Below are 25,011 nucleotides of genomic sequence, written 5' to 3' on the forward strand. Positions count from 1 at the left end.
GGTGTCGGACCCCCGGCTATCAGATGCTGATGATCTGTCCGGAGGATAGGTCATCAGTATCAAAATCCCGGAAAACCCCCCTTTTAATATTGCTTTAGTATATTTCAGAAAGCAGTTATTACATGTTTGCATACATAATACTGTATGCGTGTGGTGACATGTTGTATTTGTGATATGTTGACTTACCCGTATGTGGAAATACAGCATTTGGTGCCCGCCCTCCGCCTTGTGAGGAGTGCAGTGAATTTTAATGGAGTTGCTTTGTATTCTGAATAATGCATTCACCCCGTAGAAGATGGTGTATAACACGCAGTTCTAGATGCTTATTAAAAATGACAAGGAATCTTAAGTAATAAGCTTCTTAAGTATAAATACCAGTCTTGAATAGAATTTTGGATACTTAGAGGAAGGAAATATTGGAAAAATCAATCACTTTTATTTTACTTTTTAATAATTCACGAACACTATTTGTATTGCAGCGTTATACCCACATTCTGTACTGTAATCCAGCCAGAGAGATTGTACCGCATGGCACTGGTTGATAACCACACCGATAACAAGCACAGCTCTCCTAGCATGGCAATGACATTGAAAAGAGTAGACATGAAAAAACATGCTCAGCAATGTATGCCAGCTAATATCAATGCCAAGGGCAAGAGAAGGGTTTTTTCTGTATATGCCTTGTGAGAAAGACCTTTCACGCTGACAAATGTGTTTTCCTATGAAATACTGCAGGGTCCAAGTGTGACTGGCACAGAGCTTTAAGGGTCCATTCACACGTCCGTTTTTTCTTTCCTGATCTGTTCCGTTTTTTCAGGAACAGATCAGGACCAGATCTGGACCTATTCATTTTCAATGGGTCCTGGAAAAAATCGGACAGCACACATTCCGTTGTTCCGTTCCGCATGTCCGTTTAAATATAAAACATGTCCTATTCTTGTCCTGAAAAATCGGATCCTGGTACAATACAAAGTCAATGGATCCGCAAAAAACGGATGACATTCGGATGTCATTCCGTATGTCATCCGTTTTTTCCGGATTCCGTTCCTGGAAACACATAACAAATTTTTTATTTTATTTTTTTCAATTTTTTTTCAAAGAAATCCAAACAACTTTATTTGATTATTGAAATGTATACATGTTTCCGTTTTTTGCGGATCCGCAAAAAACGGATGACATACGGAAACATTTTCAGGAACAACGGATCCGCAAAAAACGGACCGTTTTTCAGGATGAAAAAAAACAGGACGTGTGAATGGACCCTTATAGTATGGTCAATGTGAGTTGATTTGGTTTCTGTCGCCTCTTTTTGCCAGTAACACTCAATATGACGTTGCACAATGACGTCACATGTTGTAGCAAAAATAGAAAGAAAATGTCTCAAAATACGTTGCCTTCCTCCGATGCGCTGCAGGTCCTGTAGTGATATGGGCCAATTCACATTATTTAGCGTTTTGAGTGTTGGACCGCGCTGCTTCACTCTTCCAAATGCAGTGACCTACGACTCTTCACAACCGCTTTTACCCTCCTGGTAGATGGTATAACCTTTAAAGGGATGTGCGTAATAGTGAAGTACCGCCACAAGAGGTTAAAGATGTACAATTTATTATACTCACAAGAGAAATGGTATAAAAAGCCTTAAAACATTGCTGTATAGACTTATGTGCAGCGGATCCGCCGGAGTTATGAAGCGGCACATCCGCCGGTTCTAAATGTAAGACCGCTTTTGAGATGTCTTACATTTAGACCATTTTCTACACCTAAAACAGGAGTAGAAAATGGTAAATACGATGATCCTGCCAGCCCGTCCTCTTCCCTGCCCATGTCACGCCCACAATTTTAGACCTGGAGTGTGCGGGGAAAAGTAGCAGATTGTGGCGCTCCTAACCTTTGCGCCACAATCTGCACCTGAATTACGCGTATTTCATATAACTAAATTACCCCTTTATTTATTTTTTTACGCACATGCTTTCTTCTAAAAACAGCACCACCCCTGTCCGCAGGTTGTGTGTACCATTGCAGCTGCAATACCAGACACAACCCATGGACAGGGGTGGTGCTGTTTTAAGAAGAATGCAGCCATGTGTTTCTAATCCTGAACAGCCCCTTGAAATGATTGCACTAATATGCTTTATCACTTAAAGGTGCACCAGTCTCCCACTGTAAGCCATGGTGAAGTCACCTACACCGAGTGACAGTTTCCTGTCCACATCTTCTGAAATGAATGGGCCTGCATCTGACCTTCACAAAAAAATGCAGATCGGATGTGGACCAAAGATACGTTTGTGTGCATGAGCCCTTACGCTGACAGTTGGCATAGGCTTCCGTAGCTGGCAGGGCCAGGCTACCTTAGCAGCCATCAGCACCCAGGAGCCGATGGGTGAGTTAGGGAGCATCCCGTTAGATGTGGCGGTGAGCATTGACAACCTCATCTAAGGGGTTAATCCGCCGGCACAGGAGTTTTCACTGATGCGGTGGTTACAGAAGGTGAACGCCTGGCAGTGCTTGTGCATGTTGGGAAGGGGTTAATTACAAAATTACCTTACATTAATGTAATTTATGTTTACTGTGTGTTTTCCCAAAAGCTGCATAAACACTGGTATCTTGTTGCAAAAACCTTGCAATTTTTTTAACGTTTTTTTTATTTTTAAGTTTTAGCTAAATGTCAGCACCTCTGCGATGTGTGGCTGCAGCCGAGCTATTGAAAGGAGCCCGCCCCACTCCTGTCACCCGAGCCTCTTGTTGGGGGGCCATCTTCTGCCCTATAGTATTAGGCCCCGTGTATAACCGACGTGACGGCTATGCTGAATCACCTTCCATACAGATCCTGACGGACCCCATACCGGCCATCTGCACTTGGGTATTTTTGGCAGGAAAAACTCTTTTGCAGATTGAGCTGTTCCCTCTGTCAGAAATACAGGAAACCTTGATGAAAAAAGCTTATACTTCATGTGTGAACTGAGCCTAAGAATACAATTGTCCTGGGACTCTGGAACAGTAGTTAGGATGTAGCCCTCATGTTTATGGTACTTCAGTAATGGTCTTAAAGAAGACCTGTCACCGTTTCCGCTGTGTGTGTTTATTTTTATTTTTTTTATTAGAATTTTTAATAAATACCGAACACATAGTAAAGAGAATCCTATATAACCCCTCACCCCTACAAACCTGCACAAGAGGATCCGGGAGGGAGAGGAAAAGAAATGAAATAAAAATAAAAAACTTCTTTCCTCACACCAGTAGACTACCGGATCCAACTGCCAGACCAGTAATATCCTTTCCCATAAAGGACATGTATAATACCCAGTATTTTCTTGTGATTACATTGCATCTCGGAGACCACAGGCAGTGTAATGAAGCGGTAGTAGCAATTGTATGGAGCACCGCCTGATCGGCGGGGGTGCCGGGTGTCAGACCGTGAGGATAGGTCATCAGTATGTACTGTCTGCACAACCCCTTTAACAGACCTGCAATCCACATTGCTATAGTGCTACACGCCCCATTTATTCAGTGTCTTAAGATCATTTTTCTTGCCACATAAACAGATCTTAAAACCACCAGTGTTTTGTTTTTGTTTTTTTGTTTGCTGCTGGCATTTTTTGTTAGATTTTTTATTTTATTTTTTTTCTTTTGACTCATTTTCAAAAACACAGGTGTAGCTCTTACGGTTTTCACACCTCTATAAGGAAGAATGACATAAAGAAACCAAGAAAACGTAGTGGCCCAGATTTACTAATCCTATAATGGTGTTAGCTTGGACAGGCAGTGTAGACCTGCACCCGATTTATAACAGGGGCTCAGGCTGGATAATAAATCTGGTGCGGGATAGAAACTTTTCTCTGACTCTATACCAGCTATTGGTTGGCTTACTTTGAGTCTGGATTTTACGCCAGAATTGTGGCCCAATTTTGGCGCCAAATTGCATATTTTAGACCCCACCCCTTTTTCATGAAGCTCCACCCACTTCCACATCCCTGCCCCCTTGACAAGCACTTAAGGAAACTGTGTAGAAACCCTAGATGCGCCAATTTGCCCCACTTTTTTGACAGATATTTTTGGCCCAGACATATTAGTAAATCTTGCCCACTGTGCACAAAAACCACAAAAAAAGTACTTATGTTGGTGTGTGTTTTTGTTTTTTTTTAATTTTTTTTGTACAGGTTAAAAAATAAACTAAAAAAACCTGCCAAATTCATGAGTATAAGGACGCTATTAGTGTTCACATATTGCGTTAATCCGTTAACTTCTATATATCAAATGCATCTGTGAATCAGTATTTGGTGAATCCCTGCCTCTAAATATGCTCAGTGTAAAGCCTCATTCACACGTCAGGCTTTCACGGACGCGTGCTGCACGTGTTCTCCGCGGACAGCACACGTCCCTATTTATTTTAATGTGTGTATTCACATATCAGTGTTTTGGCACGGTCCGGGGGTCTGTTTTTAATTTTTTTTGCATTTTTGCACGGATGCATGCCCTATTTTGTGCGTGTTCAAAGATCCTTCACGCCTATTATAGTCATCTGTGTTTCACGGATCATTAGAAAGAGATTCCTTGAAAATTATTTTTTAACTGTTCAGTGTCAGTGAAACATTGATGCAACATGGACAGCAAAAAAGGACACACGGATCCTTGACGGACAGCTTAACGGATGCATCACTGACCACCTGCTCACGGATTTGAGCACGGACACGGAAGTTTGAATGAGGCTTGACAATAAAATTTACGACATCTATATGTGATTTGATGGCAATATTTCTAGTATCGGCTCCAAAATTTTGGTTCATTCTTAATGGACCTATTTCCTTATCCATTTTTGTCTGGTCTTCGATAGAGTGTTCACCCTTGGTGATAGCTGTTTGTAGATCTTTCTTATGCCATTTGTAGTCTTATAATATGTGGGCGAATTATGACACTGGGGAAAAGATAACATTGGGTATTACATGACTGTTTTAGTAACTACTTGCATTCCCCATGTCATAACAAATCTGGAGCATCTATTCTTATGACTCTGTTGTGCCGTTCATCCATTATTCCTACTAGAAGTTTATGAATGAATTCTCAGCAGTCTGGAATAAAGGTCCATCTAGGTGTTACCGTTTGGGGTGTTTCCATGCAAAGTTTGACCCTATCCAGTCAGTGCTGCGTGCGGCAGACTGGGCTGGGACACAACCCCAACTGGTAACACCCAGATGGACTTTTATAGCAGACTGCTGGGAATTCATTCATTAACTTCTAGTAGGAATAGTAGAGGAATGACACAACATGTAGTCATAAGAAAAGATGCTCCAGAGCTGTTGTAACTGGAGAATAGTCTTGAGCAAATTGAGCTTCAGATCATAGATCTGAAGTTGATTTGTTCAAAAACGTAGTTTTCATGCCGTTTCCGTATAACATTAAAATGTATTGGCTCTGTGAAACCAAACTTTGTACCGCCCGAAATCGCGCGATACTTCGGTGAATGACTGGTATTCATATCTGCATTTTTAAAAACATTTTAAAATAGGAATCCAAAGTGGGCTTCGGTACCAGGGTCCAACTAAATCCAACTTCGGCAATATGAACTTTGGCTCCACGGAGCCAATACGTTTTAATGTTGTACAGAAACATTAAAGCATTAAAAACAAAGTTTTTGAACTAAGCGACTTCAGATCTATGCGCTCAAGACTTTTGAGAATTCAAGTAGTTACTAAAACAGACATGTTAAGGGGCTGTGCACTTTTTACTATTGATGACCTATCCTCGGGATGGGTTATCAGTATTGGCACCCCCACCGATCAACTGTTTGAAGAGAAGCCTGCCTTCTCTGCTCTGTTTACCTGATCGCTGCAGCAATTGCAGTGGTGAACAGGTGTAACTACAAGTATGGCGTCCCCATTCACTTCTATGGGACGGTTCTGTAGTATACACTTGAACAGACAGAGCCGTCCCATAGAAATTAATGGGGACTCCATACTTGTAATTACACCTGGTTGCCGCACCAATTGCAGACCGAGCAGAGATGGCAGTGCTAGTATGAGCACTGCCTTCTCTTCAAACAGCTGATCGGCAGGGCTGCCAGGCCTCCTGAGGATAAAAGGAAACTTATAACCACAAAATGCAGTGTAATCTGTAAGCAGCATGTTATAAATCAGATTAATTAATATATAGGTTTTTGGGAAAAGGTTCCGTAAAACCTGTAATTTCATACATTAATTTCTCTGCTCTTCCTGAGCTTTTGATGGCCCCTTTGGCGAATCTCTATGTAAGTGAGAACACTGAGATGGCAGTCAGACGCTGATAAGGCCGTCCATTCAGGCGTTCTTGTAAATGAGTTAGAGGACCTGTCACCGCTCCTGACATGTCTGTTTTAATAGCTTTATGCATTCCCCATGTAATTAAAGGATAACTGTCACATTTAGACCCTAATTTCAATCTTCATATATGTAGTTACTAATAACATGATATTCCAGAATCAGTTACTATTAGACTGACTTAGGCTACTTTCACACTAGCGTTCGATCGGATCCGTTCTGAACGGATCCGATCATAATAATGCAGACGGAGGCTCCGTTCAGAACGGATCCGTCTGCATTATTTTAGCATATAAAAGCTAAGTGTGAAAATAGCCTCGTACGGATCCGTCCAGACTTTCAATGTAAAGTCAATGGGGGACGGATCCGCCTGAAGATTGAGCCACAGGGTGACATCTTCAAACGGATCCGTCCCCATTGACTTACATTGTAAGTCTGGACGGATCCGCACGGATCCACACGCCTCCGCACGGCCAGGCGGACACCCGAACACTGCAAGCAGAGTTCAGCTGTCCGCCTGGCCGCGCGGAGGCGAGCGGAGCGGAGGCTGAACGCCGCCAGACTGATGCAGTCTGAGCGGATCCGCTCCATTCAGACTGCATCAGGGCTGGACGGCTGCGTTCGGGTCCGCTCGTGAGCCCCTTCAAACGGAGCTCACGAGCGGACCGACGAACGCTAGTGTGAAAGTAGCCTTACCCCATATTTAATAAGATTCAGCCCTTAGCAACCAGTCTGCATAAAACTGCAATATTACTATTCAGTTAGGATGGCCGCCACTGCCCTCACCCTGAGGCTAATCCCGCCTGCCCTCACTAGCCAGTAACAATAGCCCCCCCAAAAGTGTCAGTAACCAGAGCCCTCCCCCCTAAAGGGTTATTCTCCTGCAGCACAAAGGGGTCCTCTTACCACATGTTGCTTTCATTTATACACTGAGCAGACGGCAGATCTCCCTTCCCTGGTTTGCGCTGCTCCAACTCTGCATTCTCCAGCTCTGCTGAGTGAGGGAGCGTCTGCCAAGCGCAGGGACAGGGAGAAGTGCACACAGCCCAGGCACTGTTATCAGCTGCTGGGGAGGACCTGGCTTTAATCATTTATACACAGTCCCTGGCTGTCTGTAATCTGACCTTGCACGCTGCCTGCTTCTGCGTCCTCCATCCTTCAACACATAGACGGACCTGCATAGGACCCTGATGTTAAGCAGAGGTAAAAGCAGGCAGTACAGGGAACAAAACTGTGGCGTTAAGGGGTAATTGAGTACACAGTGAAAAGTTGAAATAGGGCCACCAAGGAGATGGTAATCACCACAATCCAATATTAAAAAAAATAATATATGACAGTTATACTTTAACAATTCTGGAGCATCTCTTATGACTCTATGTTGTGCCATTCCTTTATTATTTGCACTAGGAGTTATGAATGAATTGCTATTAGCCTTCAGTAAGGGTACAGAGGGGGGTAACCAGTTGGGGTGTGTACCTGCACAGACTCTGTGCTGCCATTTTTAGACTGTGCAGGGACATACCCCCAACTGGTTACCCCCCTCTGTACCCTTACTGCAGACTGCTAGCAATTCATTCATAACTTCTAGTAGAAATAATAAAGAAATGACACAACATAGTCATAAGAATAGATGCTTCAGAATTGTTTATTACATGGGGATGCATGAAGCTTTGAAAACAGGAATGTCAGGAGAGGTGAAAGGTCCTCTTTAAAAGGAAGCTGTCACCATGCTGTGACATATAAAACCGACTGTAACTTAATACTTGTTTACCCCGATAGTTCCCAGCGATTGATCCATAATCCTCTCAGGACTAACCTGTCCTGTTTTATCGCCCTCTAAAGCTTTCCCGACTTTTATGCTACCTAACATACAAGTCATATCTTACATATTGGACCTGACTAGTGTCATATTTTCTCGTAGTCAAGCACCCCAGCCCCGCCTAAGGCCTCTTTCACACTTGCGTTGTCCGGATCTGGCGTGTACTCCACTTGCCGGAATTACGCCGGATCCGGAAAAACGCAAGTGTACTGAAAGCATTTGAAGACGGATCAGTCTTCAAAATGCTTTCAGTGTTACTATGGCAGCCAGGACGCTATTAAAGTCCTGGTTGCCATAGTAGGAGCGGGGGAGCAGTATACTTGCCGTCCGTGCGGCTCCCGGGGCGCTCCAGAGTGACGTCAGAGCGCCCCATGCGCATGGATGACGTGCCATGCTATCACGTGATCCATGCGCTTGGGGCGCCCTGAAGTCACTCTGGAGCGCCCCGGGAGCCGCACGGACGGTAAGTATACTGCTCCCCCGCTCCCCGCTACACTTTACCATGGCTGCCAGGACTTTAGCGTCCCAGCAGCCATGGTAACCATTGAGAAAAAGCTAAACGTCGGATCCGGCAATGCGCCGAAACGACGTTTAGCTTAAGGCCGGATCCGGATCAATGCCTTTCAATGGGCATTCATTCCGGATCCAGCCTTGCAGCAAGTCTTCAGGATTTTTGGCTGGAGCAAAAAGCGCAGCATGCTGTGGTATTTTCTCCGGCCAAAAAAGTTCCGTTCCGGAACTGAAGACATCCTGATGCATCCTGAACGGATTTCTCTCCATTCAGAATGCATTAGGATAAAACTGATCAGGATTCTTCCGGCATAGAGCCCCGACGATGGAACTCTATGCCGGAAGAAAAGAACGCAAGTGTGAAAGAGCCCTAAGAAACGCCCTTAACGATAAAATCTCGCGCATGCGCAATATTCATTTCGGGCAGAAATACGTTGCAAGTTCAAATGGAAGGTCAACTGCAGGATTTTGGACGAGAATACAAGCAGTGAGGTCAGAAATTAGCTGTCAAAGTCTCTAGGGGGGGAAATAGGCTATGATGGCGTGAGGGGAAGGAATTATTTATGCAAATGAGCGGGAAAGCTTTATAGGACAGGTTAGTCTTGAGAAGATTTTGGATCGATTAGCAGGGAACGATCAGGCTAAACGAGTATTAAGGTACATTCGGTTTTATGTCAGTACGTGGTGACAGGTCCCCTTTAATGAGTTACAGCCATGTGAAGTGTGAACGGAATACATTTCCGGGCTCTGTTTACTCTGAACAGAGATGTTTGCTCACGGCTTTTGTACCGCATTCACTGGGCACAAGAATTTCCTCTTATCATGCCCTGCATCCTGCTGGAGTGTTAGGCTATAGGCAGGTAGGGAACAAAGACAGAATGGCGTACAGGCCGAACGTCCTTTTCATCGCGCCCTCTACCACCGGGTGTAGTTCACTAACCGCTCTGTATTCATCCAGCGTGTAGTCCATCCCTCTTGTATGCAGTGGAGTATTTGGAATGAACGGTACATGGGAACAAGTGGTATTTTTTTTTAAGGGCTCTATACAAAAAAGTGAATTGCAGCTCCATTTTAAAGCATCTCATATTTGTGGACTCTATTACTTGATCCCTGTTGACACACAGAAAATGAGCACTTGACTAATAACCGGCTCAGGGGGGTCACCGTTTCTGGTCCACCATCTCCTGCATTCAGTGGCGGACTAATATGCTCAATAGCTTCCCTGCTCCCTCCCCCTTCTCGTAGTGCTGGCATAGTGATCTCCTAGAGAAGCGGGTGAAGAGGGCCTTTCATTCATTTATTCCTACTTCTAAAGTCATAGGAATATATAGTTAGATATCTCTAGATAGTGGAGAAGGATATATAGGATATACGTACCATATGCATCTCTGGGGCCATATACAAGGGGGTATTTTCTGTGCAGGGAAGGAAGGGGTTAACAAGAGACAATCGAGCACCTGCATCTCCCAGCATGCATTAAAGTTAGCTCATGCGAGGTACTCCTAGCCTATAGGAAAGAAATAAATTCCTCCAGATAAGGCCTCATGCACACGGCCGTTTTGGTCCGATTCCGACCCGTTTTGACCCACTTTGCCGCCGAATCCCTGTTGACTGCATTGAGGTCCAGAGGCGATCTGGCCGGGTCTCCGAAGCGGAGAATGAAACGCAGCCTAAGGCCTCATGCACACGAACGTATTTTTTAACGTCCCGCAAAACGTGGTTCCGTTGTACCGTGATCCGTGCCCGTTTTTTCTTCCGTGGGTCTGCCGTGATTTTTGGAGGATCCACGGACATGAAAGATGAAAAAAAAATCTAAGTCAAGTTTGCCATTGAAATGATAGGAAAAAACGGACACGGATCACGGACACGGATCACGGACACGGATGACAATCTTGTGTGCATCCGTGATTTTCACGGACCCATTGACTTGAATGGGCCCGTGAACCGTTGGCCGTGAAAAAAATAGGACAGGTTATATTTTTTTCACGGCCTCGAAACACGGGTCACGGGCGCGGTGTAAAAACGGTGCACAAGCCGAGTTTTCTACGGCCCCATTGAAAGTCAATGGAGCCGCAGAAAAAAACGGAAAACGGCACAACGGCCACGGGTGCACACAACGGTCGTGTGCATGAGGCCTAAGTGAGTAAAAAAAACTTGTGTAATGACCCCTCTAATGGTATAATTGCAGTCTACAGTATAAGCGATCCAAGCGCTCATTGGTATCTCCAGGTCTGAAGACTATCAAAAAATATAAAAGAATAGTGAATGCTGTAATAGGTAAAAGTATTCAAAATAGTTGCATTGCCGTTTGCTTGTTTCACCTCCCGAAAAAATGTAATAAAACAATTTAAAAAAGCCATGCATATCCTAACGCTGGGTTCAGACCTGAGCGTTTTACAGCGTGTTCCTACGCGCTGTAAAACGCACTACAGGCAAGAACCAATGATTCCCTATGGGAATGGTTCTCACCTAGGCGTTTTACAGCGCGTACGATCGCGCTGTAAAACGCCCGACGCTCAAACAAGTGCTTGAGCTTTTTTTTGGGCGTTTGTCGCGCGTTCCCGCACATAGAAATTCGGGAACGCGCGACAATGTGTGAACGCCAGTCTCTGTATGCGCGATTGTAAACGCCCGTACAATCGCGCATACAGAGCGCTCGTTTCAGAACGCTCAGGTCTGAACCCAGCGTAAAATGGCATAGATAAAAACTACAACTCATCCCGCCCAAAAAAGTGCCCTCAGGCAGCTATGAGAGATTATTCAAGCATAAAAACCTATTTGGTATATCTGCAAATTGTACTGCCCCACAAATAATGGTAAGGGCTGATATTACATCTGCATTTTACTGACCTGGCAAAGAAACATCCTTAGGCTGGGTTCACACGGGCGTGCCCGGATTAGGTCCGGATGCGTCCCAGTGTATTGCGCCAAACCTACGCAATTGCAGTCAGTTTTGACTGCGATTGCGTTCCGATGTTCAGTTTTTATCACGTGGGTGCAATGTGTTTTGCACGCGCGTGATAAAAAACCGACTGTGGTACCCAGACCCGAACTTCTTCACAGAAGTTCAGGTTTGGGTTCGGTGTTGTGTAGATGTTGTTATTTTCCCTTATAACATGGTTATAAGGGAAAATAATAGCATTCTGAATACAGAATGCTTAGTAGGTGGTCAATTGAGGGTTAAAAAAATAATAATAATTAACTCACCTTCTCCTCTTGATCGCGTAGTTGCCGGTCTCTTCTTACTACTTTAATGATGGACCATGTGATTGGAGCATGTGATCTGACGTCACCACCGGTCCTTTCATCATTAAAGTAGTAAAGAAGAGACCGGGAACTACGCGATCAAGAGGAGGTGAGTTATTTATTTTATTTTTTAACCCTCAATTGGCCACCTACTAAGCATTCTGTATGCAGAATGCTATTATTTTCCCTTATCACCATGTTATAAGGGAAAATAATACAGTGAATAGACTGTCACCTAGCAACTATGCGTGAAAATCGCACCGCATCCGCACTTGCTTGCGGATGCTTGCGATTTTCACTCAGCCCCATTCACTTCTATGGGGCCTGCGTATATTGTGATAAACGCACAATATAGAGCATGCAGCGATTTTCACGCAACGCATAAGTGATGCGTGAAAATCACAGCTCATGTGCACAGCTCCATAGAAATGAATGGGTCCAGATTCAGTGCGGGTGCAATGCGTTCACCTCCCGCATTGCACCCGCGTGGAAATCTCACCCGTGTGATCTCGGCCATAGGCTACTTTCACACTGGCGTTTTGACTTTCCGTTTATTAGATCCGTTCAGGGCTCTTGTAAGCCGTCCAAAACGGATCGGTTTTGCCCTAATGCAGTCTGAATGGAAAAGGATCTGCATCGGTTTGCCTCCGATCAGTCTCCATTCCGCTTTGGAGACGGACACCAAAACGCTGCTTGTCCGTCTGACGAAACTGAGCCAAACGTATCAGTTTTGACACACAATGTAAGTCAATGGGGACGGATCCGTTTTCTATGACACAATCTGGCACGATAGAAAACGGATCCGTCCTCCATTGACTTTCAATGGTGTTCAAGATATGTCTTGGCTATGTTAAATATAATGCAAACGGATCTGTTCTGAATGGATGCAGACTGTTTTATTATCTGAACGGATCTGTCTGTGCAGATCCATGACCGATCCGCACCAAACGCGAGTGCGAAACACGGATGCTATCCGTGTTGTGTCAGTGTTTTTTCACGGACCCATAGAATGTAATGACCATGAGGAATCTGTGAACATGGACAAAAATAGGGCATGCTTTTGTGAATTAACCAAGTGCCCCCACATACCCTGGAAATTCACCCATGTGTAAATATACACCTTAAAATGAATGGGTACGTGTTCTGTTCGTGGAAAGACAGACGGCATACGTCCGTGATTCACAGACATGTGAAAAAGGCCTTATCCAGCATAAAACCAAGCCAATATACGGCTGTGTGACCCTGAAAAGTAAAAAAGTTATGGCTCTTGAAAGGCAGGTATGAAAAACTGAAAGCAAGAAAAAATGAAAAAGCGTTAAGAATACAGGGTCTGGAAGTGCAAATAATTCTTTTAGTGCGAGATGTCATGTTGTGGTTTTCAGCATGACCCCTGTTGCCAACAAAGGGAAAGAACGTAGAGTCAACCTGTAAAAGAAAGCTTGGGTGTGACAGTATGCGGGTCTGGAAGGAAATCTGGTTTACAGTGGTAGGAATAATGTATTGGAAATGGTCAAACTTGTATTTTTCCAGAGCTGGTTTCCCTCTCGTTGCCTCATCTGCCAACACTTACCTTGCTTCCTTTATGTAAAAATAGAGCGTTTCAGCTATGTTTAACCGGGAGGCTAACCCAGGAAAGGTCTGCAGGCGCTTGATGTTTACTTCAAGACTCTGAGGTCTGTGTGCAAAATTAGCACTTGTGTTCCATATGTGCTGTGAGTACATGGTGTAAACTATGTACACTAGTTTTCTAGCAGATACAGGTGAAACTCGAAAAATTAGAATATCGGGCAAAAGTCCATTTATTTCAGCAATGCAAATTAAAAGGAATTGCATTAATGCAGCTTAAAATTAGAATTTTGTGAAAAGGTTCAATTTTCTAGGCTCAAAGTGTCACACTCTAGTCAGCTAATGAATCCATACCCCCCGAGCAAAGGGGACCTGAGATTGTGACTTTAGGGTTCCATAAGCTGTAAGCCATAATCCTCCAAATTATACCAAATAAAGGCCTGAAATATCTCGCTTTGCATATAATGAGTCTCTCATATGTTAGTTGCATTACTGAAATAAATTAACTTTGCACAATATTTAAATTTTTCGAGTTTCACCTGTAAATGTAGCAAATTTTAATAGACACCATGAGTTCTGAAGCCCACGTTTTTCAGTACAATCAAAACAAAATTGTCGTTATTTATTTATTTTATTTTTTTGTTTTTCGGACTGTTGCAAACTGAGCACAACTGATGCCTAAGGCTAGTTTCACACTAGCGTTCGGCTGTCCGCTCGTGAGCTCCGTTTGAAGGGGCTCACGAGCGGACCCGAACGCTTCCGTCCAGCACTGATGCAGTCTGAATGGATGCGGATCCGCTCAGAATGCATCAGTCTGGCGGCGTTCAGCCTCCGCTCCGCTCAGCAGGCGGACACCTGAACGCTGCTTGCAGCGTTCGGGTGTCCGCCTGGTCGTGCGGAGGCGTGCGGATCCGTCCAGACTTACAATGTAAGTCAATGGGGACGGATCCGTTTGAAGATGACACCATATGGCTCAATCTTCAAGCGGATCCGTCCCCCATTGACTTTCAATGTAAAAGTCTGGACGGATCCGCTCAGGCTAATTTCACACTTAGCCATTTTTTGCTAATATAATGCAGACGGATCCGTTCTGAACGGAGCCACCGTCTGCATTAATGTGAGCGGATCTGATCGAACGCTAGTGTGAAAGTAGCCTAATCAAGCGAAGTGGGTTTAATAAAGATCAGTTCTCTTTGTTCTTCTGATGGATCAGAAGAACGGAAAGCTCAACGCAGGTGTGACCGAGCCCTTGCATTTTAATATTTGTTCACAACCTATTTAAACGGAACCCATCATGTTGAACGTGGTATCGGATCTGCAGCGAGCATGTTATAGAACAGGAGTAGCTGAGCAGATTGATAGCTGATGTAAAGCATAACTGGCTTAGGCTGCTTTCACGCTAGCACTTCTATTTCCCGGTGTTGAGATCCGTCATAGGGTCTTAATACTGGAAAAAAACTCTTCAGTTTTGTCCCCATTCATTGTCAATAGAGACAAAACGTAACTGAACAGAACAGAATGCTCCAAAATGCATTCTGTTCCGTTTGGTTGCGTTCCCATACAGGAGAGCAAACCGCAGGATGCGTCATGACCCACAATGCAAGTCAATGGAGACAGATCCGTTTTCTCTGACACAATAGAAAACTGATCCGTCCCCCATTGACTTACGATTGTTTTAGAGACAGATCCGTCATTGCTATTTTGAAAGTAGTCAAAAGTACCCTTAGTTGCCCAACAGAAACACAGTGAAATCCATTCCGAAAATCTGAATAAAATACATTACCATGTGCATGTGACCTAAAAGTGGCGCTATACCTTGTACTGAACCCTGTAATAAATGGAGCATTATTTTATTTTTAAAACCCGTAAAGCAAATAGTGTGGATAATTATAAAAATTAATTTTAATTATTTTTATTTTTTTATTTTGCCTTTTGGTATATTTCTAAGCAGCGTTCTTGTTTCATTGACACTATAAACCTGAATTTACCATATGGAGGGAGAAGCCTCCTAATCCATGGTTGGGCAGGCTAGGTAACCATAGCAGTTAATACCACTGACGTGACTTTCTGCAAGGTTCTTCTTCTTAGACCTTCAGTATTACATCCTTAACTTTAATCATTTAGTCTCTCTTTCTGGGCTTAAAATATTTGAGCAGCTATACTGTGAATCTATGTTCAAATGAAGCCAAGAAGCAGCTAGCTAGGGAGAAGCACCAAGCAATCCAAATGCACTAAAAAAACTATTTTGTACACTTATTCTCTTTGCCATGTAAAGAGACTTTTTTTATTTTTATTTTTTGTAATGTTTAAATTGACCTTCACTCATAAACACCATTTTATAAAGTGTCTACATGGCTTCATAGCTAATATTGCTCTTGGCATACCGTAAAGTACTGAAGTGTACCGTGTTCTTCCCCAGATAAGATGTGTACATTGTGGTTTTCTCGTCAGGTGGGTAAACAGATCATAGTGATGATCATCTGTTGAATACACAATACCGTTGTTGGTGTAGTATACAGCAAATAGTTACTTCTCGGAGGACATCAGATTACAGAAATTACTAATTAAAGGTGACATGATCTTTGACAGTCCAATTAAAGCTAAGGTCATGTCTAAGCCCAGGTCTTATGTAGATATGACATAGACAAACGTATCTGAATGTTGTGCGGGCGGGCATTTGAAGTGGTAATTAGGAGGATTATCTTGTTGAACAGTGTTCTGATGCTTCTTCAGCTTTGTAGATCATTATTCCTCCTGGTCATGAGCTCTGGAACCTTTATTAACAAGAACGTGCCTTAGCACACATCTGCAAATAAATTTTCCTTAGGTTTTTACGTTAAATATTTTACATAGATTAACAGTTAGCTCAAACCTGATATTTAGAAGCGGTACTTGATTGCTGGAATATGTTTTATTCGTAACCACTATTGTTGGGGCGAGCATGCTTGGCCGAACACCAGCTCGAGCATAGCTATACTAGGTAGATCGCGGTGTTCTGCAATAAATGTGCGGGTAAGTGCTGCCATTCACTGTAATGCTGTAGCCATGTTGGCTACTGGCATTACAGTGATTGGCTGGCCAGAACGTGTAATCAGGTGCTATATAGCACCCGATGACGTGTTCAGTGCAGTCTTAGGCCTCATGCACACGACCGTTCCGTAAAAAACTGAAGCCGCCCGTGTTGCCTTCCGCAATTGGCGTAATGGAACGGGCGCCGGCAATTTAAATGCCTATTCTTAACCGCAAAGTGCGGGCAAGAATAGGACATGTTTTTTTTGGTTTTTTTTGGGCGGGGACACGGATGCGGACAGCACACAGAGTGCTGTATACATCTTTTGAGGCCCATTGAAGTGAATGGGTCCGCATGTCTCGGATGCGGACCCAAACAATGGTCGTGTGCATGTCAGATAATGTAGGAAGTGAAATAGTAATAGTAATATTTATTGAAAAAAAACTTGTTAGAGACTCAAAAGTCCTTTTAAGGACTATTGTTGTATCTGGCCGCAATATAATTATTAGCGCAACATAGTTTGCAATTGTTTGGCCGTTGCATACAGCGACAATATCTGCGCTACATCTCCTGTGTAATGTGTGCGCACCGTAGACGGTGTCCGCTGCGGACAGTTACATTACCTGCGCTACATCTCCTGTATAGCGTTTGCATATCCGAAATATCAGTGACATTCAGACAAATTTTTTTGCTGCTGGTGGCAGCGACATTATTGCTCTACATCTCCTGTATAACGTTTGCTCATCCTAAATATCAGTGACATTATTCAGTGTATTTTTTATTATATATGTATTAGCTGCAGGTGACAGCGACATTACTTGCGCTATACCACCTATATAACGTTTGTGCATCCTAAAATTATCTGTGACATTCAATGTACTTTTTTCATAGACGCTGCGGACAGCGACATCTGTGCTACATCTCCTGTGTAACGTGTGCGCATCCTAAAAATATCTGACATTCTGTCTTCTTTATTTGGGCATACACTTACAAAGCATGCGCTACTGTACGTGTGACATACTTGCAAGCATATATACCATTTAATATGCGCAAGGAGAGCAGTAGGGGACGGGGAAGTGGCCGTGCTGCTAATAGTGCACGCAGAGGCAGTGGCCATGGGCACTGTGAAACTGTGCCTGCTGCCAGAGCACAAGAAACACACGATACCTAGCTTCATGTGCCAGTTTGCAGGGTGGCGCAGGACATGGCTCTTGAAGTCAGACCAGTGTGACCAGGTGGTCGGTTGGATTGCAGCAGATAATACTTAGTCGGTTAAGCACCACCCTGTCTTCCACAAAGTCCAGTCACAGTAGCCGAGAGTCTGGTCAACACAATCCTCACCCTGATCCTCCTTCCTCCTGCCATGGACCGTCTTGCCAAACAAGTTTTTGAGCTCGGCTTGAGTTTCAGCAGTTTCTCAAAACCTACCCCAATTTGCCTGAGCTACTGGTGAAGGTGTGCAGCATGTGTGCCCATTTCCGCAAGTAATCGACGGCTTCCGCCGATCCGGGAAAGGCTGCAGCATCGCTCACTATTGTCAGATCACCGACTTTTGTGCGAAGTGAGCATGAGCTGGAACTTCTCGTCCAGGCTTTGTGAGCAGCAGAGGGCAATAGTGGAATACCAGCTGAAACATGGTCGTCGCCTTTCCAGTCAGCTTCTGCTCTTCACAAGCGACAAGTGGGCATTTGAGGAATCGACACAGATGGTGAGCGGGGATAACGCTATTATCAGCGTAACCATCCCACTTCTGTGTCTACTAAAATGTTCGCTGCTCACAATTAAGGCAATGGGGGAAGACAGTACACAGGCTGATGGTCGGACCACCCTCATTTCGTTGTCTTAGCACGAATTGGATAATGGGGAGGAGGAGCAGGAGACTGTTGCCTCCACTGCAGAGGTAGTACCCATGGAAGTTTTATTTTATCTGTTCTGCGTAGATGGGTAGAAGAGGAGCAAGAGGATGAGGAGATTGAGTCATCCTCCTGATGAGGACGGTGAAGTCTTGTCTGTTGAGACTCTGACACACATGGATGACGTTGTTAGGCTACCTTTCCCGTGACCCTCGCATTGTACGCATTTTGGCCAACACAGATTACTGGTTGTTCACCCTCCTCGACCCCCGCTACAAAGGAAACTAACTTCTCATCTCTCATTCCTGTGGTGGAGAGGACGAGCAAAATGGTGCAATACCAGAAGGTCTTGTGGAAAAATTGCTCCAAAAATTTCCAGCTGACAACGCTGGCTGCAGAGTACGTAGTTCATTGGCCAACCGATGAGGGGAACACACAGCAGTTCCAACAGAGGCAGGGCAACACTCTCCAAGGCCTCAGCCTAGTGTCACAAGGAGGGAAATTTTTTGGGGAAGATGGTGAAGGAGTTACGTAGCAGACTGTGTCAAGCGTCCTCAGTGATCCCTCTGTGTCTTACAATTATTGGGTGTCAAAGCTGGACACGTGGCACAAACTGCCGCTCTTCGCCTTGGAGGTACCGGCCTGCCCCACCGCCAGCGTTTTGTCAGCATGTATTTAGTGCGGCTGGGGGCATAATATCTGATAATCGCATTCAGCCTGTCAACTGAAAATGCTGACCGTTTGACTCTTATAAAAATGAACAAGTCCTGGATTGCCCCTGACTTCTCTACTCCACCAGAGGAAAGCGGCTAAACATAAAGGCACTCTAAATATGGCTTTTCTGGTGTATTGAATATAGGGCTGAAATGATTACTCGATTGAATCGAGTAATTCGAACCGAAAAAATCCTTAATGCGAATTTTTCGCATTGAAGATTTGTTTGTGTCACGTGACCACAGAGCTGGAATGAAGCGCATGCTATTACTCCTGCTCCGTGGTCTCCCACTGACCCAGAATACTCACCTTTCCAGCAGGGGGCCTCTGGACACTCCAAAGCACATCTATCGTCCTGCGCTGCACTGACGCACGCACGCCATGACCTGACGCACGGTGTGACGTCAGACGCAGAGCAGCACGGAACAGTGGCGTGTCGGTGGTGCCCCTGCTGGAAAGGTAAGTTGGTGCGAATAAGGCCGGGCAACCAATGACGCTGTGCACTCCGGGTGCAGAAGGGGGGAGGGGGGGGGGGTAGCTTTCACAAGGGGAGAGAGCCGCTGGCTCATGTTGGGGGGAGAGCCGCTGGCACTTGGGGGGAACGAGCTGATGGCACTGGGGGAACCGAGCTGATGGCACTGGGGGGGGGGAGATGAAGCATTTGGGCTGATCACACAGGGTGGGGGGGTGAGGGTGTTGAGGACTGATGGCACTAATCGTTTACTGCTGCCCTAATTGAATACACTGTTTATTCCCATGCATCTCTTCCACCACTAAAAAGGGTATATCAACTAGGGGTGGGCGGTATAGGCGATATAGGCGATATGCGATATGAATTTGGGCCACGATATGGATTTTCGCCATATCGCCTATATCGCCGGACCGCGATATGATCGCGCGCACCATGTTCTGAGCCGGCCGGCACAGCGGAGGGAGGAGGAGGGAGTCTCTCCCTCCCCACTGTGCGCGGCTGCCGCTGAACACCAATGAGGACAGAGTAGGAGGAGGAGGGGAGGGACTGTGGCCACTGCACTACCATGCATAAATCAACCTTGCCAATATCCCTCAGGGTCCCCCTCCTTCCCCCCCATCATTGGTGGCAGTTTGCAGTTTGCAGATATAGATTTTAGGCCATATCGCCCACCCCTAATATCAACATGCTTATTAAGCTGCCGTCGCTCCTAATGTTTTAGTGGGTCACCAGCAGGCCCTTGCCCACAATGTTTTAGAGGGTCACTAGCAGGCCTTTGTTCATAATGTTTTTGTGGGTCACCGGCAGGCCATCAATCATAATTTTTCATGTCTGTGTATGATGCCCTCCTTTACGTGTAACAAAGGGTGTATTGTATTGCCGGTCCTTGTAATTTTTGGCAGTCCTGTCACTTAGTGCATAGGCTTTATGAGTGTAGGAGTCCCACTACATGAACATTTGTACCACAATGTGAATGAGGCTCTCCTTTATGTGATATACAGGTTGTATCGGAGTGCCTCTTCCTTGTAATTTTTGGCAGCATTTGCACTTTATATAGAGTAAATATACAGGAAAAAATGTTTCCTAAAATTTTTTCCTCTAAAATCGATTTTATCTTCAGTTTTGTGCTTATTATTGTTGGTCTGTAAAAAGTGGCGTACTACTCAGACAACATCGTTCCCAGGAGCGACCTGGGAGTCCAAGATGCATCCAGACATCCCCATGCTGTTCCAGAACCATTTTGGTGGTGTTTCCATAAATTTCTGACCTTTTCCTGTGAACCAGACACCCTCCTCTCTTAAGAACAGGGGTGCTTGGTTTAATGCTCGGGTTCTCCCATTGACTTCCTTTGTGCTCGGGTGCTCAGTAGAGCACCCGGGCATCCCAAAGTGTTCTACTCGAGCACCAGAGCACTTTGGTGCTTGACCAACACTAGTAACCACCCTTTTGTACATAACTGCATTTTAAAATGTCATGTATAGCTCCAGGCTTAAGTACTTTCCACCTTTTTGTGTCATTTTTATACTATCTCTTTCCTGTTTTATGTCTCTGAGAAGGGTATTTTCAGCTAATGGATCAGGAACTCTTCCATGGTCTCAACGAGAATTATTTTTATAGCATATACAGGCATTCTTTTGTGTGAACTATCGTTCTGCAATCTCCTGCCATGATCTGAAGCTTTCTATCAACATGAAATACAACCTCTTAGGAGTGAGGGCCACTTGTGAGGCCCATATAAATGTCACTTATCATAAAGTGCATCCAGTGCTTAGAACAAGGTTGGTAGGAGATACCATCTACATTAAAAATAATAGCACTGTAGGCATACTGGTCCAGCCATCTATTACATTATGAAGATTCAGTAATAAGGCCATCTTCCTCTCATATATGTCTAGAAATGCTGATGTTAAAGGGGTTGTTCAGGGTTAGAAAAAACATGCCTGCTTTCATCCAAAACACTTGATCATTGATTGTGTCTGGCATTGCATCTCTGTTTCATTGTAGTGGATGACGCCAAACGCAATACTACACGTGACCTGTGGAAAGACATGGCATTGTTTTTGGAGGTGTGCCGCCATGTTTTTCCGACTGGGCAGAACATATTAAACCATTGGCTAACAACTACCTATGGACTAGGAACCCGTAATGAATTATAGAATTTTTTCTTCACACTTACCGATAAATTGGCAATATACCACAATCTTAAAGGGAACCTGTCACCGGGATTTTGGGCATAGAGCTGAGGACATGGGTTGCTAGATGGCCACTAGCACATCCGCAATACCCAGTCCCCATAGCTCTGTGTGCTTTTATTGTGTAAAAAAACCAACTATTTGATACATATGCAAATTAACATAAAAGTCATATCTTACTTGTGTGACCAGAGAAGAGTCATTTTTTTAAGCTCTGACTCATCTCAGGTTAATTTGCGTATGTATACATTTCTGTTTTTATACACAATAAAAGCACACAGAGCTTTGGGGACTGGATATTGCGGATGTGCTAGCGGCCATCTAGCAACCCATGTCCTCAGCTCTATACCCCAAATCCCGGTGACAGGTTCCCTTTAAGACCCCTATACACATTAGTGCATTGTCGGACAAACCCTCTCTTTTCAGCAGAACAGGTGGAAAATCGAATGTAATATAGATGATGTCGCTGGAGACTATTTGTTCTCCTGGTAGATAGGACACCACCAGAGGTGTTTGTCACCTGTTGAAGGTGTATGGACAAATTTAGTCAAGTGAAAATCTTTACAATGTAGTTTTTATCTGTCACAAACATGCCTTAATGCAGTTAATGTTAAAGAAATGTCTTAAGGCGCATTTAGATGCTGCGAGGAGCAGCCGAAGGTTGGGAAGGAAGCATTCCTTCTGACAATCAGCTGCTTGTTAAGTGGAGGTGAAGGGTTTCATTTACATACAGGAGATCTCCTCCACACTATGAAAATGAGCAATGGCTGCTACTATCACTTGTCCTCATACAAAATCATTGTTGCTGGGCAGTGCTGTTGTCTGCATGATCTGCTGCCCGGGAACAATGATTGAGATGCCCACAGGCCCCACACCTCAGATCATCTCATCCGATGAACAAGCGTTTCTCTCGTTCATCGGGTGATCTGTGGCACCTTTAGATTGCATATTATTGGGAACGATCATTCATTCCACATAATCTGCCTGAACATTAGGCCGTGTAAATCCACCTTTAGTCTATTGACAAGGCTCCCTTCCTGTTGGTTTTTGTGCACGATTAGGCTCTGTTCACACTACATTTTGTGCCATTGTATTTAGAAGTGTAGTCAACTAGGTTTGCCGATTCAGTTAATAAAAAATGTACTGACTCCTAGTGACACTCGTTTGGTAAACATTTCAGTCTATAGTAGGCCTATAATTTGGGAGGTTTTGATGCATTCCAGATGCACACACCAAACATGGCGTGGAAAGGGCCTTCCTATAAATGTTAAATGTAGAGATTGTAGCGTGTGCGTCGGCCACACCCAATGCAGCAGATATTGTTGTGGCAGAAAAAGTTAATATTGAATTAGGCCCCGATTCACAGAACTGTATTTTTGGTCCTCATCATTTTTTGCAGATTGGATGCGGGCCCATTAATGAGTGGAAAAAAATATGTATCCGTATGTTCCGCAAAATAGGTAGAACATGTCCTATTATTGTTCTTTTTTGCAGACAACAATGGGCATTGTTACAATGGGTCCGCAAAAAAATAAAAATACAAGCAACGTGGACGTCCCGTGGATATCATCCGTATATTTTCAGGATCCGCATTTTGCAGACCGCAAAATACATACAATTGTGTGAACGAACCCTTAACTTGCAAGCTCTTGGCATTCATTTTTGCTTACTGCCTAATAGTTGGTATATTGAGCGCCTAAATACAGCGGTATATGTAAAAAAAATGAAAACTATATCTTTCTTATGATTACATTGTACAGGTTCGTTTAACAGGTTCTTTCTCCCATTTTTCTCTTCTAGCTGTACCATTTCCGCCAAACCATAGGCTCACTGCAAAAGAAGTATTTGATAATGATGGCAAGCCCCGGGTAGACGTATTAAAAGCTCACTTAATGAAAGAAGGAAGACTTGAGGAGAGTGTCGCTCTTCGAATTATAACCGAAGGAGCTTCAATTCTTCGTTTGGAAAAAAATTTGCTTGACATTGATGCACCAGTCACAGGTGAGTGGGAAGAACATGCACTAAATTGGCATTTGAGGTTTTCTGCGATTTTCATACTGATGACCTATAGGTCACCAGTATCTGATGGGTGGTGGTCAGACACCCGGGGACCCCTGCCGATCAGCTGTTTGAGAAGTCATCGGTGCTCCTGTGAGCTCTGTAACCTTCTCTCTGCTTTTCCTAGGCCAGTGACGTCATGTTCATGGGTCACGTGGCCTAGGAGCAGCTCATCCCCATTGAAGTGAATGGAGCTGAGCTTGATACCATGCACAACCGCTACACTAAGTATGGCTCTGTGCTTGGTGAGCACAGAGAAGACCCCAGCACTCACAGTAGCGCTGGTGCCTTCTCAAAACAGCTGATTGGTGGGGGTCTCAGGTGTTGGACCCTCCACCGATCAGATACTGATGACCTACCCAGAGGATAGGGCATCAGTATTAAAATCTTGGAAACCCTTTTACTGTTTTGCATCTACCCTGGAAGTAAATTCTACATTGTTACTTCAACTCTTCATGATTTTTTCTTTTTTGTTAATAAAAACTAGACACATCGTATATTCTTGGTATTCTTCATGTATGCTGAGAAATAATTGTAATTAGGAGTGACTTGTGATACTTCACCTTCTAGTAGATGAAGGCAGTCCTTGTCCATATTACCTTTTTGAGGGGGTCCCCTGTTTGAAACTCTGAGACTAACAGAGAGGCCCACGTGCTGTACTCTGCCATCTTCAGCAATGCTCAACCAATGCTTTATTCATACAGGAGATACAGGAAGCTCATTCTTGTGAAGTGGGTTTTCCAGCGGTCAGACTGTCACCGATCTAACAGTTATCCCCTATACATTGATAAAGGATAACTTGTTTTTTCTAGAATATCCCTTAAAATATCCATTTATACAAAACCCCAGATATCAAAGCTATCTCATAGGAAAAATCTCCTGTGGTCTACAAACCCTAAACCGTTTTGTATTTTTCATTGTACTTAGAGATGCCCATACACATACAGTAAGAGCAAAGTTGCTCAAACCCAACAGGACGGTCTGACTTATGTGTATGGAGGATTTGCTGACTCCCTAGAGAGCCGATCTTAAGAGGCAAAGATTGATTGGGAATTTTGGATTTCAACTTACCAGATCCTTTTTTGGGGGGGAGATAAATCTCCAACATAGGCAGTTGGCAACAGCATATTCCCCTCAAACACTGATGCTCAGCCGAACTAAGTGTACTACCATCCAAACCAGCTTTTATCTGACAGCTGTTGAATATGTATGGCCTTCTTTTAGAAGGTTCATTCAGTTTAGTAGGATGTTGCCAGACCACTCTTCTTCAAAAGAGAACAT

At 44.2% G+C, this 25,011-nt stretch overlaps 1 protein-coding gene across 4 annotated transcripts in view; it reads left to right on the top strand.

Annotated features, from left to right (window-relative positions):
* The window catches only part of PPP3CA (protein phosphatase 3 catalytic subunit alpha), a 225,117-nt gene that overhangs the window by 88,063 nt on the left and 112,043 nt on the right, over nt 1–25,011 (top strand). For all 4 annotated transcript variants that reach the window (XM_044302431.1, XM_044302447.1, XM_044302437.1 and 1 more), the window contains exon 2: nt 23,473–23,673. In XM_044302431.1, the coding sequence (XP_044158366.1) occupies nt 23,473–23,673 (201 nt within the window). The remainder of the gene's footprint in view (nt 1–23,472; nt 23,674–25,011) is intronic.

This window comes from Bufo gargarizans, chromosome 1, assembly GCF_014858855.1.
Source record: "Bufo gargarizans isolate SCDJY-AF-19 chromosome 1, ASM1485885v1, whole genome shotgun sequence".
In the NCBI taxonomy this organism is placed as follows: Eukaryota; Metazoa; Chordata; class Amphibia; order Anura; family Bufonidae; genus Bufo; species Bufo gargarizans.